Consider the following 17743-nt stretch of genomic DNA (forward strand, 5'->3'; position numbering starts at 1 on the left):
ATTATCATAAATATATTGAGATGTGAGAATATATCAATATACAAACAAAACAAATTTAATGAGTATTAAATAGTATAATTCTTTTCATGCTAATTTTCAATACAGAGGAGAAGAAGTCTGGAACATTATGTTTCAAAAGGTTAGCAGTTGCTTCTGGGTCATGGGATTATAGTTGATATATATGCACATAAAAATACACACATGGAGAGAAAAAATTTTCGAGAATGTTCATATTTTTATTACATAGTCTTAAAAAGCAAATAGTAATATAACCAAACCCACTGCCATTGAATCAATTCCAACTCATAGTGACCTATAGGACAGAGTAGAACTACTCCATAGGGTTTCCAAGGCTGTAATCTTCACAGAAGCGTACTGTCACATATTCTTCTGCAAGGAGTCAGTGGGTTTGAACCACCAATCTTTTGCTTAGCAGTCAAGCACTTTAACCACTGTGCCATCAGGGCTCTTAGTAATGTACCAGTAGGTGCTTAGTTCTTAAACATTTACTACTTGGTTGGCCATGTAGTGGATGTAACAGAAGGAAAGGGTACTGCCCCTTCTGTCAGGAAATGTACAATCTAACTTAAGTGCTAAGACCAACACAGGTGAAATAATAGCAATCAGTGCAAAACAATACTGCAGCATTTTCTAACTCATATTTAAAATGCTTTATGAACTCTGAGAAATCAGTGAGGTCCATGGCAGTGGACCGGGCCTTAAAGGATACACAGAACAGTGAGAAGATAAAGGTGAAGCAAAAAGGAGAAATTCAACAGTAAGGGAAGTCAAGGCATCCAAAGAGTTCGAGCTTAGAAAAAAGCAGTATGCTTTGGACTGTGACCAACTTGAATGTAATATATACCTACTTTCACATTTAATCTTACTAATTTTAGCTATTTTGTACCTTTAAACAAAATGCAGAGGTATATTCTTATTTTTAATGCTAGCTAGTTATATTGAACCAAAATTTCCTGCCTATTTTGATATTAGGTGATAAATTAATATGCAATACATTTTAATATTAGAAGGATATGATAATAGTAATTTATTGATCCTTTTAAATTTTGGTATATTTTATTTCAATAATTCTTACTATATACCTTCTTTAACGCATCTTTTATATTCCAAATATAATTCCAAATAAATCAGGCTAACTTAATCATCATAAACCGACAAATATATGCTAAGATCACTAGCACTGAGATATATTCCTGCTCATCACTTATCCCTGAAACATAATAAATTCAAGTGCTAGATAGTAATCAAGATTCTTTGGCATATCTTATAAAATTATTAAAAGCATTTAGCGACCAACTTAAAATGTCAAAATTATGAGAAATACTATTATGCTAATCCTTATCTCTTGAGGAAAAGACATGAGTACAAACTTTCGTGTGAGGCTGGGAAATGGCAGATAAACTTCATGTTTGTTTTCTTCCTAACAAGGTTGTTGTTGTTAGGTGCCATCGAGTCGATTCCAACTCATAGTGACCCTATGTACAACAGAACGAAACACTGTCCGGTTCTGCGCCACCCTCACAATCATTGCTATGTTTGAGCCCATTGTTGCAGCCACTGTGTCAGTCTATCACGTCGAGGGTCTTCCTCTTTTTCGCTGACCCTCTACTTTACCAAGCATGATGTCCTTCTCCAGGGACTGGTTGCTCCTGATAACATGTCCAAAGTATGTGAGATGAGGTCTTGTCATCCTTGCTTCTGAGGAGCATTCTGGTTATACTTCTTCCAAGACAAATTTGTTCGTTCTTCTGGGAGTCCATGGTTAACTACCTCAAAATTGTTGTTGTTGTTGTTAGCTGCTGTACAGTCAGCCCCTGGCTCATGGCATCTCCATGCACAATGGAATGAAATGCTGCCCAGGCCTGCACCATCTCCATAATTGGTTTCAGACCAGACCACTGCAATCCATAGAGTTTTCCTTGGCTAATTTTTTAGAAGTAGGTTATTTGACCTTTCTTTCTATCCATTTTAGTCTGAAAGCTCCAATGAAACCTATTCAGTATCATATCAATACGCAAGTCACCATGACACATGGGTGGTAGCTTCATATGAGTATCATCTGCCAAGAATCGAACCCGGGATTCCCTCATGGAAGGCACTGAACCACCACCACTGCCCCACAAATAAAATACATCTCCTTGGAATTCCTGATGGGGAAGTTTATGTACTGGTCACAAAGATCAGATTTCAGTTTTATTTTCTTATGGAATGTCTAAACGTTTAATGATCACGTAATGCGGCATATTCAAATATCTTTGAATTTCCATAAAGAAACAGAACATCTGGTTACAAACAAATATCATGGAATAAATCCTAGAGATGCACATTCATCTAAAGTGTCCCTAATTTAGAAGATGACTCAGAACAGTATTCTGTGAATCATAATTTGGGTAAAAAAATTTAAATATACCTAATATGAGCAATATTAAAATATATCTTTAAAATCAGATTTCATTAAAATGATAGAATCATAAAAATAATACTTACAGTATTAGAAGGTACTTTAAATCTACTCTTATCTACTTCATTATACAAAATGGCAATCTCATGCCCAGAGAGATGAAATGACTTGACAAGGTTATACAACTCATTAGAGGCATAATGGGTTACCATAAGAGAATCATATGTGGATATCTGCACGTGTTGCAAAGTATCAAACTATAAAGTAAACTCAGAGTATACAAGTTCCCCCATTTTTTTTCTCTCAATTATGTTACTTATGCTAGTTTTCAGAAACCTTGGTGGTGTAGTGGTTAAGAGCTGCAGCTGCTAACCAAAAGGTCAGCAGTTTGAATCCGCCAGGCACTCCTTGGAAACTGTGGGGCAGTTCTACTCTGTCCCATAGGGTTGCTATGAGTCGGAATCGACTGACAGCAACGGGTTTGGGTTTTTTTTTTTAATGCTAGTTTTCAACAGACTTTTGTTAACTGAGGATTAGTCTCTAGAATATACTGAAGTATACAGTCGCTCTTTGGAAACACTATGGGGCAGTTCTACTCTGTCCTACAGTGTCGCTATGAGTTGGAATCAACTCTACAGCAACGGGTTTGGTTTAATGTTGTTTACATTAGTGGAAAGTCCACTTTCCACATTTCTTCTCTATTCCCAATTTCTACTTTAAAGTAGATTATCACTGATCAAACCTTCCTCAAGAAAACCAAGCTTTTTCCAACAAAATATTCATCATATTGATACCCATAAGACTGACAAATTGGGAAGTAAATGCCCATTAGGAAATTGATTAAATATATTTAGATTCATATATACATTCACATATTTAGTATTTGGCCATTAGTTATATTTATACAGAGTTTAGTGCAAAATATTCCTTATTGTTAGGAGAAAATGTGTCAAGCTATTATTTTTTCTATTCTCTTTCTCTTCTCCCAATATATTCTAAATTTTCTTTATTAAGCACAATGTTAACTTTGATGACCAGAAGGGTAAAAAGAAACAAAGAAAAAATGAGTAGACTGCTCTTCAGTTAAATTTATCAAATGTTCTGTATGTGATTTTCTCCACTGATCCAAGTTTTTCCATCTAGAAATCTGTTTAGAAATCCATTTTTATTAGTTTTTTTCTTGTAATTGCTTAATCATTTGGAGTTAATTGTTGTATAATGTTACAAGTATTTAAACTTATTTTGTTTTCCAAAGCTGCTCAACAACTATTTAATAACATTTGCTGAAATATACAAGTAGTGGTTACATGTTCAGGTACACTAGGGTCTGCTTCTGTTCCCAAATTTGTCTTATTCTTACTCTTAAACCAGTAACACACTGACGTAATTTTTACCACCTTGTAATGCATGTTTTAGTCTTTGGAGACAGATCCAAATTCTTTGACTTAATATTGGTATTTCTCTGAACAAGCCATTTACCATCATCTGTAAATGAGAAGGATAATACCTACTGAATTGTGTTCTTGTGAGAATAAAAATAAACTGCGTGTATATCAAGTAAAGTGAATAAAGTCTGTATAAAACTTTCAGTATAGTGCCTGGAACATCATAAGCAGTAAAGTCTTTTTCCCTATTTGTAAGCTTTTTTTCTGGATTGCCCCTTCTTTTCCCTGTACTCTAAATCTCTGATTTTCTTTCCTTTTTTTAAATGTCTACTGAGTCCTTTAACCTCTCTGAGACTTATTCCACCTGTCCAGTCTTCAATAACTAATTATTTCATTGAATTGGTACTTGGTTTATGGTACCTTGGCATTTTTTTTGTACTAAAATTTGGTTCTGCCTCCCAAGCTAGATTTTAAGCATACTGAGATGAAGAGGCATTATCTTATACTTTCTATGATTCTCCCTCCTTATTGTTCATCCTACCTCCCAAATTATCCTCATTCTATTCCTCTTTCCTTGATGAAATTTTGTTTCCTGGCATACCAAGTATCTCTACAGTGAACTACACAATTATCACTGTTTTAGACACAGGTTTATAAGCACATTAAAAGACTAAAAATATTGTGCTTGTAAACCTTCATCTAAATACAAAAAAAAAGACTTTAAAAATAAAAAATTATAGGAAAAATTCGTCTTTTTTTTTTTTCAGATAAGACTATAAAAAGCAGTATCATATCTATCGTATTTTACTGATTACGTAAAAAAAAAAAAAAAACTAGGATCACATTGCCTAGTTGAATAATTCTGGAAACATGGTATCAAAAGTTTAAAGCCAAAGTTTTGCTTGTGATTACTGATAGTGTTACTGTATCTTGGGAAGATAACAAAGCCAATATTTTTAAAGTTGCACAATTATACTTTGGATGGTGTGTGTCCCTAGGTTCTTCTTCTTCAGGCTTCCAAATAATGTGTCATAGTATGTTTGGTATGAAGTAATTCACCCCAAATGAGAGTTAAAATATCTATTTTTGAACTGATGACATGATCCAAAAATAAAAGAAAAACACATTTTTTAAAAAAGCACATAGTGAAACAGTTTATGCCACGAATGTGAACCACCTTACTGATGACCTAGAAAAAAAAAACTACTGGGTTTTATTTATTTGTTTATTTTTTCCAAATTCTACTTCATTGTTAGTGCCCTCTTTAGGACCAAGCACCTGGACATTAATAGCTTTCTGTTTCCAGCACAGAAAATCTGCTTTACCAATTTTGACCAGTATCTAGCACCTAACTGCAATTACATGAGAGCCAGAATTCTTACAACCTACTTCCATTTTCAGAACCTTGAAAAAAAAATCATATGAAGCACTGTAAACTATTGTTAAGTTTATTGTAAAAGCTAAATAAATTATAATTTTTGTCTATTTAAAACAGGAAATGGGGATAAATATCTGAGCTAAAAAGAAAAATCTCATTTCTAAACATTGATTCAAAATATACAGAAACCCAGGTCTTGGCTTCTAAATATTTTACCAACTCAAAGGAGCCAAGTTTCCTTGGAGAAAAAGCTGATTTCAAGGCTGAGGCAGGGAAGGTACAAGATGAGTCTGGATCTTCTTGTGATAACAGAAAGTAAAAAAGAGCTAAGGCGGGGCGGCGGGGCGGGGAGGGGGGGAGGGACAGGTAACAACTACAGAGTGAACTATAGAGTGGAGAAACCTGACGAGGTTACCAAAAGTCACATCATCAGTAAAAAGCAGATGAACATTAGTACTCCCACATGCATGCCCTAGAAGGACACCTTTGGAACTAAATAAAAAACATCCTATTCAAAGGAAGGACTCCATTATTTAAAATGTCAATGTCATAAAAGACAAAGAAAGGGTGAGATGAAGGAGAAAAAAGAGAAATGAAAATTAAATGCAATACATGATCCTAGACTGGATTCTGTACTGGGGGGCGGGGCGGGGGGAGGGCAGACTATAAAGGACATTTTTAGGTCAACTGACAAAAGTGCAATATGGATGACAGATTACATAAAAGTATCATATAAACGTTAAATTTTTTGAGGTTGATAACTACTGTTTATGTAACAGAAGGTGGGAAATACACAATGAAGAGTTTAGGATAAAGGGAGATAATGAATACAACTTTCCTTTAAATGGTTCAAAAAGTAAGTTGTAATAAATAAAGCAAATGGGGAAAAATGGGAAAGCAACATGGGTAAAGTATATATGCATGTTCTTTGTACTATTATCATAATTTTTCTGTAAGTTTGAAATTATTTCCAAATAAAAAGTTTGAAAAAATACCCAAGAATTCCTAGAATCTCTTTATGCATAGGTGGCATAGTAGTTAAGTGCTATGGCTGCTAACCAAAAGGTCAGCAGTTCGAATCCCCCAGGCGCTCCCTGGAAACTCTATGGGGCAGTTCTACTCTGCCCTATAGGGTTGCTGTGAGTCGGAATTGACTCAACAGCAGCGGGTTTGGTTTGGTTTTTTTTTTTTTTGGCTATACTGTTGTGGAAACCCTGGTGGCGTAGTGGTTAAGAGTTTGGCTGCTAACAAAAAGGTCTGCAGTTCGAATCCATCAGGCACTCCTTGGTAACCCTATGAGACAGTTCTACTCTGTCCTATAGGGTCACTATAAGTAGGAATCGAATCCATGCCAACAGATTCGGTTTTATCCTATCTTAATGCATTATTTTTCTATCAGTTTTATTTCGGGGGGTGGGTGGGAAGTGAAGCAGAGGTGGGGAGAACCTAGATAGTCACAGTTAGTTTCATCAAACAATTCTTGGGAGTTATGAAGAGGTACTCCCAGAAATATGGAAATTAGAGAAAATACTACATTACCCAGCATTAACTTAAAACTCTGAAGATCAACACGTAATGAAAGGCCACCTAAATGAGACAGAGTGACTCTCAGGCTGGAAAACGATCTTTAACTTATTTAGACTGAATTGATCGAAATGAGGATTTGGCAAGCCATTTGTTGGCAATTCTACCCAAGCACTGCCCAAAGCAAAGAAAACTATAGTCAGAGACTTCTAGTTTTCTGTTTCAATTGACAATATAATCTCTAACTTCAAACAGAAGCAATAGGCCATGTTGGTCTGATAGTCATTAAACATTTGACATCAATTATTCCTTAGTTTGATTCCATGACAAGATCCTTATGATTTTTACACGGCTTCCCACACAAGATCAGACAATAAAAAAGAAAATGTTCTGATAATGCATATTTTGATCTATGTAACCTTTTTACATATCATTATGATTAATAAGTTAGCTTGCTAGTTTTAACACATCACCCTAATGAAGTTGGATAACGTGAATTTACATCATGAAAGGTGATTTGTCTCCTCTTATGTTGACAAAATCAGATTTCTGTATCCAGAAAATTCCAATCTCGGAGTTCAATAAAAAACAAACAAATAAATAAATAAAACAAAAGTAAATGCTCTTTTATGAGGCCATTTCAGAAAGCCAGCCAATTCTTTTCCCCAGTGGTGAGACCCATTCATCAGCATGTAGCAGAGACACTGCAGATCAGCTTACTCAGCATCCTCCCAATCCCTTCTTGTACTACAGAGTCGAGAAAGCAAAAACCAAAAAAAAACCCCACCACATCTTTCTAACCACCTTGTAGCGGGGTAGGTTCTGCATGTAACCTGACTTTCACCAAGAAAACAACCATTGTAAGATTTAACACCAGAACTCAGCAGTTTGAAACAGTGGCCTCACATGGGAGATCAGAGTTTTCTAAGGCAACTACGGGCAAGGCTATACTGTTTGGAATCCAGCACCATAAGTGTCAAGGGGTAGAAGGTAGACAAAGCGAGGTTTCTACTAGTACAGCCCCAAGCTGAGTTGTTCCTAGTTTCCAAAATTGGTTCCCTCCCCACTCCTGCCCTGAAATTCAGTAACTTGTTCACAAATCCTTTCCTGTTTAAATTAGATGAAGCAGATCCAATTGTCTGAGACTAAAAATCCCAACCAATACCGCTCTGAAAGAGCAAGTGTTTTTAATTTCTATATTTCTAATCTATGAATTTTGTTCTGATCATGTTAATAATACTACCACTAATAATAATGAGTTAATATTTATTTGGGTTATAAACAATACAGTGAAGCATTATGACAGTGATTTATATACATTCTGATTAAATGCTCTATGCTGTGAAAGATCCCGTGGGGAAAGGGCAGGGAAAAATCATACATTCACAACAAGAGGAAACCAATTTTCTTAATAAACTCAAATCAAATAAATACTCAGATTATGATAAATATTTTAAAAGGGGACAATTAAGCCTGGACAGTAACCTCACCTGGTGGCCCTCCTTTCCAACATTATAATATTTCACACTTTGTAAAGTAGTCCATAAAACTCAAACCTGCAGTTCTAACAAAAAACAAATACAGCATTAAAAACAAAAAGATTCCTAAATGTTGTCCCTTTGACTGTACTTAGGCTAGAAAAGTAGTCGTACCTGGAGATTGATCTCTGCCTCATAGAAGGTTAGGCATGAGCAGTAATGACGATCCGAGTCAATATCTGTCAGGACTACCACAAAGAACGTTGGCTGCTTCCTCTCTCTGGACAGCTGCCACCCGCCAGGCTGACAAAACTAAGTGGAATAGGAAAAAAACAAAAAAAAATTATCATGTATTGGAAGTATAATCAAAATTCATTATTCATTTATCTCTGAAAAATGTTAAATATTCCATTAAAAAAAAATTCCAGTTGATGTGGTACACTACTTCAGTCAACATTAAAAAAAAAAAAAAATTCACGTAGAAATTCCTGAAGCCAAGCACTTTCAATGATGTGCATATACGGTTTATGAGGACAGTTGAGATTCTCCACAGATGCCACTCATTCTGAGACTTAGGTTGTCATACAAAGGAACATAGCACCAAAACGAAGGACTTCTCCTCTCACAAGGAGAACAAATCATGATATGAAATAGGTTGAAGATAAAATGCAAGGTTATCTATCACCTGATGGAAAACAGAATTGTTTAAAATATTCCTTATGAATCTAAGAATCTTCATCAGTGCAATAAAAAAGATACCCTGATTCGCAGTATTGCGCAGAGAAATAGAACAGAAATAGAAACGCGCTCACCAATATAGCAGCCCTCTATGCCAAATTACCTTCTGCTACCCTGCTTAATGGAAACCCTGGTGGTGTAGTGGTTAAGTGCTATGACTGCTAATCGAGAGGTCAACAGTTCGAATGCACCAGGCGCTCCTTGGAAACTCTATGGGGAAGTTCTACTCTGTCCTATAGTGTCACTATGAGTCGGAATCGACTCGACGGCACTGGGTTTGGTTTGGTTGTGGTTTACCCTGCTTAATAACTGTAATCCTAAGTAATTTATTTAGCTCCTAGTGCCTCTGTTTCCTCAGGTATAAAAAGGAGAATATTAGTACCTATCTGATAGTAGGGACAGCTTATCAGGGAAGCTTATATATGCTAATACATGCAAAGTGCTCAAAACAGCCCTTGGCACATAGTTGTCTGCAAATGTTAGCTATTATGATTACTAACCCTTTCAATCCAGCTGAGGTATCTATCACCATCTCTTTTACACTTGCTTTTCCCTTCCATATCAACCTTTTCGAAAACCTGTCCCTTCTTTCATTGCCTCATTTCCCCCTTATGTCAGCCTAGAGAGACATCAGAAAAGATCTGGATGTTAGTTACGTTCACAGCTTCTCTACAAACTTGACAAATTCTTCCAGATGCATTTCCTTAAGACATCATAAGAAATACATGAAGAAATAACATGAAAAATTTAGACACCTTATTTGGTAAATGAAAACATTTCTACTAGATTTTTGTTTTACAATAGTAATTTATTCAACAAATATTTATTGATCACTTAAGTGCTCATTTATCCTATGAAGCCACTCTCAAACTCACTGGTTTCTCTATCCCCTCCAAACCAAAGAAACAGGTAGTTCCCCTCCTGTGCTCCAAAACAACTGTTACATATTTTTACTACAATAAGTGAACAAAATAATAATAATCTCTTCCTCCTACATACTTCCTTGGAACTTCTTATCTAATCTACTAATCTGATACAGAAAAGCTGACTTGTATTTCTTTCTCTTCAGGTGTACATTTCTGTTTTAACAATCCATTTTATATACTAAGTTTCATGGCATTATGACTTAGGCATATTTGTGACCACCATAAGCTCCCCCAGCCCCCTCCAGAACTGCGCAGAATCACGGCAGTCCTCAGGTCAAAACTTTTTTGATAATAATACTCAGACATTAGTTGACGTTTTCATTTTGTGAACATTTACACTGATTTACATTGATGGCTATGGTGGGTAAAGCTGCTGGTGTCTTAAAGGGAATCAAAGCAGTAGGTCCAAACCAGTAGTAGCTGTGCTCTCCAAAGCTGTGCATTTGCAGTTCAATTTTTTAAAGTCAGTTTCACTTAAGAAGGCTCTTGATGAAGCAATAAACATTAACTTGACCCTCAAGTACAGAATCTTGTTTAAATAATCTGTGTTTCAAAATAGTAACGACATATAAAGCACTTTTATTGCATGTGGAAATATGATGGTTGCCTTGAGGAAGACACTTGTGCAATTGTTTAAACTGTGAGCTGAACTATTTGCTTTTTTTCAAAGAACATCATTTTTTACTTCGAAGAATAACTGACAAACAAAATATACAGACTTATGTATCTGGCAGGCATTTTTCAAAATAAGTATCATTTCGAGATAAAGATCTTAGAGTATTTGTTACCAATGATAAAATTTGAGCTTTCAAGCACCACTATGAGCCTGATGGCTTTGCAATATTTCATGATTTTCTGATGAGCAATATGGTAATGTTAACTAATGTGATTTTTTTTTTAATATTACATAATAAAATATGCCGACATTTATTAAGGTCTGCATAAATCATTGAACCTATAGTTGCCAAATGGCCAATGAACGATAATTGAAATTATGCATAGATAAAAGATCCATTCAAAGTGCAAAGTAAAACAATAGATTTCAATGTAACAGAGTATGAAAAGTTCACTGACACGGTTACAGATTCCACATTGCAACTAACCTTTAAGAACAAGTATTTGTCAAGTGTTGGTGTAGTTTCCACGATTACCTGAAAAGGCTTTTAAAATACTCTTTCCTGTTCCAACAACATATTTGTGAGACCTGATTTTCTTCATATGCTTCAACCAAAACAACGTATTTCAAGAGACTGAATGCTGAAGCAGATATGAGAATCCAGCCACCTTCTATTAAGGCAAATATCAACAGTATTTTTATAAAAATGTAAAACAATACCAATCTTTTCTTTGTTTTTTATTTTGGAAAATAGTTATTTTTTATAAAAATATGTTATTTAAGGTAGCCTGTTCACTGTTATTTTAAATAAATATTTTTGAAATTTTAGTTTAATTTCTAATATGTAAATCAATAGATAAAACCACATAAAACGCTTTGAGGGCCTCAAAAATTTGTATGAGTATAAAGGGTACTGAGACTCAAAAGTGTAAGAAAGAACTGCTATTCTCATGAGAATGAATATTAACATATAACCAGTCTTGGCTTAAGCTACTTGGATAACAAAAGGTATAATCTTTGGTAGTATCAAGGAGTTTTATCAGGTTACAACACTTAAATGTATCTCTCAAAATACACTTACTCTCTTTTAACAAATTTCTTTCCTGAATTAGGCTAGGTATCAAAAAAAAAAAAAAATGCTGTTGAGTCAATTCTGATCAAGGCAACCCCATGTGTTACAGAGTAGCACTGCTACATAGGGTTTTCTTTGCTGTCATCTTTTTTTGTGTGCGGGGGGGGGGGGTTCTATTTTTTTCCTTTTTTTTTTTAATTGTACTTTAGATGAAGGTTTACAGAAAAAAACTAGTTTCTCATCAGACAGTGCACACATTGTTCTATGACACTGGTTAACAACCCCATGACATGTCAGCACACTCCCTCCTCAACCCTGGGTTCCTTATTACCAGCTTTCCTGTTCCCTCTTGCCTTCCAGTCCCTGCCCCAAGGCTGGTGGACCCCTTTAGTCTTGTTTTGTTCTATGGGTCTGTTCAGTCTTTGGCTGAAGGGTGACCCTCAGGAGTGACCTCATTACTGAGCTGAAAGGGTGCCCCGAGGCCATATTCTCAGAGTTTCTCTGGTCTCTGTCAGGCCACCAAGTCTGGTCTTTCTTTTTGAGTTAGAATTTTGTTCTATATTTTTCTCCAGCTCTGTCCAGAACCCTCTATTGTGATCCCTGTCACAGCAGTCAGTGGTGGTAGCCAGCCACTGTCCAGCTGTACTGGACTCAGTCTGGTGGAGGCCGTGGTAGATGTGGTCCATTAGTCCTTTGGATTAACCTTTTCCTTGTATCTTTAGTTTTCTTCCTTGCTCCCGAAAGGGTGAAACCAGTAGAGTATCCTAGATGGCCACTCACAGCCTTTTAAGACCCCAGACGCTACTCACAAAAGTAGAATGTAGAACATATTCTTTATAAACTATGTTATGCCAATTGAGCTAGATGTTCCCCAAGACCATGGTCCCCACATCCCTCAGCCCAGCAATTCGGTCCCTCAGGGAGTTCAGATGTGTCTATGGAGCTACCATGGCCTTGCCTTGTATAGGCTGTGCTGGCTTCCCCAGTATTGTGTACGGTCTTACTCTTCACCAAAGTTTTCACTTATCTATTAAGTGTTTTTCCATCCTTACCCCTCCCCTCCCTCATAACCATCAAAGATTATTTCTTTTTGTATGTAAACCTTTTCAGGAGTTTTTACAGTAGTGGTCTCATAACATATCTTTCCTTTTGTGATTGACTTATTTAACTCAGCACAATGGCCTCCAGATTCATCCATGTTACGAGATCCTTCAAAGAGTCATCATTGTTCTTTATCATTGTGAAATAGTTTGCCAGGCCTTTCTTCCACAAAACTGCTGGGTGAGTTCAAACCACCAACCTTTAGGTTAGCAGCAGATTGCAAACCACTTGCGCCACCCTGGTATATCATTTTCTAAAATGAGTTTTAAAATCAGGAAAGAGGTGTCTGAGTTAAAGTTATAATAATAGAGCCAGTATCGCCAGTTCAACAAATTGCACTTCTGATATAAAGGGAATCAATCCTGAGAATACCAAATAATCCCCTTCTCATAAGGAGCCCTGGTGGTACAATGGTTAAACACTGGGTTACTACCTGAAAGGTTGGCAGTTTGAACTCATCAGTGGTTCTCTGGGAGAAATGAGCTGGTGATCTGTTCTTGTAAAGATTACAGCCTAGGAAACCCTATGGTGCAGTTCTTCTTTGTCCTATAGAGCCACTGTGAGTCAGAACTGACTCTACGGCACGGAACGACGACGACAATCCCCTTTTCTCACAGAGGTCTATCACTCATGTATAAGCTGATTATTAAGCTTGGTAAAAGCTACACACCACAGGACGATGACTATTATGTTTTCACAAAATTTTAAACTAAACTGCAGGTTTTCAGTAAGGATTAAACTAAATCTCTTTATATTAGTTCCAATTCTATCAAATATACTGACTTCTCAAATGGAAGTTACCTGTCATAGAGTGGAGCCTTGGTGATACAGTGGTTAAAAGCCTGGCTGCTAACCAAACGTCCAAAACCAAAACCAAACCTAGTGCCCTTGAGTTGATTCTGACTCATAGCGACCCCACAGTGACCCTATAGGACAGAAAAGAACTGCCGCACAGAGTTTCCAAGGAGCGCCTGGCGGATTCGAACTGCCAATCCTTTGGTTAGCAGCTGTAGCACTTAACCACTATGCCACCAGGGTTTCCAACCAAATGTCAGCAGCTCAAATATACCAGCTGCTCCTTGGAAATCCTACTGGACAATTCTACTCAGTCTAATAGGGTTGCTATGAGTTGGAATCAACTCGACGGCTAACAGATTTTGGTTTTGTCATACAGCAGAGTCCATAAATAAGAAGTAACCTTTTATAAGCAGATAGATGTGTTAATGAAATGAGCCATCAGATACTTTGCTGCTTAAAACTAGAAAAAGCAGTTTTTAATGTGCCTACTTTTTTCAAATATTTTTCACATACACATAATAAGAGAAAAATATAGAATAGCCATAAATGTCTATAGCATTACTGTGACTAATTTGAATAATCCCCGAAAGGTGAAATATTGACGAAGGTCCCTTGGATGACAGTCACTCTAAACATTTCTCAAGAACTTCATCACACCCATAAATTTACAGCTCAATGCATCGTGTTTTATAGTGCAATCTTTATACAGAAAAATAAGTGTCCTTTTTTTCTCTTGGAGTCTATAATAAAATTCCTTCTTCCAATGGAAAGTTACAGACACACAGCATCAAGAAGGAGATTATGAGAATTTAGATAGTAAGACTGTTACTTCTAAGTAAGTTACTTCAATGGTCTCATTTTCCTTAGTTTACATTGTAACAGTAATTCTGTAATAAAGTATTAACAATAAAGCTTTTGGGAAATCCCGAAGAACATTTTGCAGGTACCATAAGTAATTTTTCAAAACTAAGTTTAAACGTGGCCATAACTGAAAGAGTAATGGTAATTTTTGGTAGGCCTAGCTGGACATTTTTTCTAGGCTGTTGGAGAGTCAATTATACACTGGTTACACATGGGATCCCCTGCTTCACACATAAATAAATGCTATAAAAAGGAATTCTTTCATACTATAAATTTTAAAATATCATTAGGCTCATACTCAATAGTAAAATTTGAATTCTACATTCTTAAAATGAAATACATCATTATACAAATATTCAGAAAATAAACAATTTAACAGCTCACACAATTGAGTATACAAAAATATTTTTTTCAAAAGATGAAATGGGCCTAATCTGCAGCTAAATGTCTATTTATCAAATTCATTGTATCTTATGTATCTTTAAAAAAAAAAAAAATGATAATTTTTTTTTTAAGTATCTATTCATAAAAAAAATTCATAGGATTAAGAAATAGAGATCTGGGGGTAACACAAGATGATCCCACTATTTAATGAGGAGAACTTCTCATAAGATTTGAATCTGAAATTTAACAATGCTAACTGGTTCGGCCATTTCAAAGCTTTACTCAAAGTGTGTTGAGGAAGTAATAAATGATGAGGGAGTGAACACTACAATTCTTGAACCTGAGCACAAAATCACATTTCTGACAGGAATGTGAGAGGATGTTTAGACAGCTGGATACAGAATAGTCACTAAAAGACAGTAAGCAAAATGATAAGCAGTGAAAAAACAGGATAAGATCAAGATTTTACTCACCCTGTTGTCTTTATTGGCAAACAGGAAAAAAAAAATGCTACCACAGGTGCAAAACCTAAAATGTTCAGAATTGACTGTTATAACTGATTTGGCCTACATTTTGCCCTCCCTTTTTCAAGTTGCTGAGAAAACAACATCTATTTGGCGTGACGTTCAATGAACATGCCACACAAGCTGTAAAATAATAATTGTTCTAATATATACATGATTGTAAATATACACACCACTTATGTTTTTGACTACTCCCTAATCATTTCCCACTGACTAGGGGGATTCCTTTTCAGGATGTTATCAGTCTTTGTTCAGCTCCAGTTTCCTTTAAGACCTTGGCATAACCTGGAAACAAATAATACTTCAAGGTCACAAGGTTAGATTTGTTAGACATTGCTAGAATTTACACATTAATGTATTACAGACACTAACTTTATTTATTTGCTTGTTTATTTCATGACCCAAATGTATGAAGTAGATCATTTACAAATAGGCTACTCATCAGCAAACACAGTAAAAATCTAATAATCCCTCACATCTGTAAAATACTTTATATATAACTGTATCTTATAAGACTCATTCACAATGAAACCAAGGCTATAAGATGTTGAGGTTATACAGCTTGTGCATGTTACTGAGGCACAACTCAAATCTAAGTCTCTGAACCCTTTCACTGCAGAATTATCTTTATAAATCATCTTACAGATATTATTTTTTAATAGAAATGCATGGTAGAAAAAATAAAATGAAAAAGAACTGTACTTTGTAACATACAATACTTTCCTTATAATCATTTATCTCTGAATGGGGGTGTATGTGTATTTTTATATATAATGGGGCATACTGTATATACAGTTATGAATCCTGTTTTCCCCTACTTACTAAAACACATGCATTTTCAGAAGAACATATTTTTAAGGAAATCATATTTAATGACTGAATATTATACCATCATATAAATATACATCAAATAACTTAACCAACGCCCTATTGTTGGTTATTTAAAGTATCTACAATTTTTTTTTTTATAAATAATCCTGAGATAAATATAGTATTACATAAATCTTTCAAGGCACACCTCATTATTTTCTAAGGGAAAGACAACTGGTTTTGTAGACTATGAACAAGTTGAGTGCAAAAATGCTTAATTACCCTCGAATACCTTTTGAAAGGTTAGGTGACCCCAAGATTATTTTGTTTTGCTGATAGATTTCTAAAGAGGAAAAGAACTAATAACAAAGAACTGTTATTATGAACTGTATTCTGACCAAAAAGGAACAGATTTGTGAAATCACAGTTTAATGTAAACTTTAGCAGGCTGAACTTCATGTCTAGCCAGGCAACGGCAGTGTCAGAAGTGTGTTCTATATTTCAGATTGACATTCCTCAAAAGCTCAGAAAAAACACAGTGGGCATTAAGACTTTGGAAGAGGAGCTGATTTAAGATCTTGAGAAACTCTCAAATGTTTTGTTATTATACCGTAATGGATATCAAATATGTGTGCTTAATTTTAAAGGGCAGCTTTTGATGAAGTGTGCTTAAAAGGGTCTATTCAAAACAACGTGCTTAAAATGAAGCTTAATTTAAATGGGTCACCTATATTGGTTTTAATAAAAATTTACATTCAGATGTTACTACTACACAGTGTTGCACTGTCCTCATCAGTATAATAAAACCTCTATAATATATAAGATAATAAGATTATCTGCCTAGAGAATGCAAATTGATTACACACTGTTTGAATTGATAAAAGTACGTAGGCAGACATCAGAACGTAGAAAAATCATGTTTTCTTTGACACCAACAATATGCAATTACAAAAAAGACCCCATTCATAATCTTAACATGTTCTCGAAATTACAGGAGGAACTGATCTAACCTCTCAGTTTTGAATATTTTGGTAAATCAGTCTCATGAACAGCCCTGCAGATATGGCTTTAAATGTGTTAATTTCAAGAAGCAAACTCCGAAGGGAAAATGAACATTTGGAGTCGTTCCTAACTTCCAAGGTTTGAAGAAAATACAACTGCACATCAATTACAATTTTTAAAAAATCCCAAGATGACGAGCATAAAAGAAAAGTTATTAATGACTTCTGGTTAAGCATGGCAAATGAAACAAATGCGTTTATTTCTAAGACCTCCTGAAAATCTACCAAAATTACAATAAAAATACAAACAACAAAGAAATGGGAAAGGATGTAACAACAGATTTAAAACGTTAACAAGATTTTGGAAGCCAGAAAACTAATTTACATCACAAATTCCTAGAACAGACAGGGAGTGGGAAGTATCAGGTATGTATCAAGGGAAGGCCAAAAAAGGGAACTCAGTGGCCACAAAGACAAGACAGGGAGAAGAAAACTTCAGACACCTGAGAATGAATAAGAAATCACAAGTATTGAGAAGAAGAAAGAGATTATATATCAGAGAGTACTCACAGAATAATAAAGATGTAATAAAAAAGCAAACAACATCCCAGTAGGTGTGCAAAAGAAACGGAAAATGAGAGATAGAAAGTAAGAAACTAAAATCACTGCAGGAGTTCTAACTTTCAGTACGAGAAAATTCCGATCAGAAAGAGTGCATACAGAGG

At 35.4% G+C, this 17743-nt stretch overlaps 1 protein-coding gene across 7 annotated transcripts in view; it reads right to left on the bottom strand.

Annotated features, from left to right (window-relative positions):
- SBF2 (SET binding factor 2) overlaps positions 1-17743 on the bottom strand; it is a 519656-nt gene that overhangs the window by 274209 nt on the left and 227704 nt on the right. For 5 of the 7 annotated variants that reach the window (XM_049890356.1, XM_049890355.1, XM_049890357.1 and 2 more), the window contains 2 exons: positions 9426-9544; positions 8362-8499 (listed from right to left, as the gene is read on the bottom strand). In XM_049890356.1, the coding sequence (XP_049746313.1) occupies positions 8362-8499; positions 9426-9485 (198 nt within the window). In that variant the 5' untranslated portion in view covers positions 9486-9544. The remainder of the gene's footprint in view (positions 1-8361; positions 8500-9425; positions 9545-17743) is intronic. The other 2 variants (XM_049890360.1, XM_049890354.1) reach the window with 1 other exon arrangement.

This window comes from Elephas maximus, chromosome 7 (genome assembly GCF_024166365.1).
Source record: "Elephas maximus indicus isolate mEleMax1 chromosome 7, mEleMax1 primary haplotype, whole genome shotgun sequence".
In the NCBI taxonomy this organism is placed as follows: Eukaryota; Metazoa; Chordata; class Mammalia; order Proboscidea; family Elephantidae; genus Elephas; species Elephas maximus.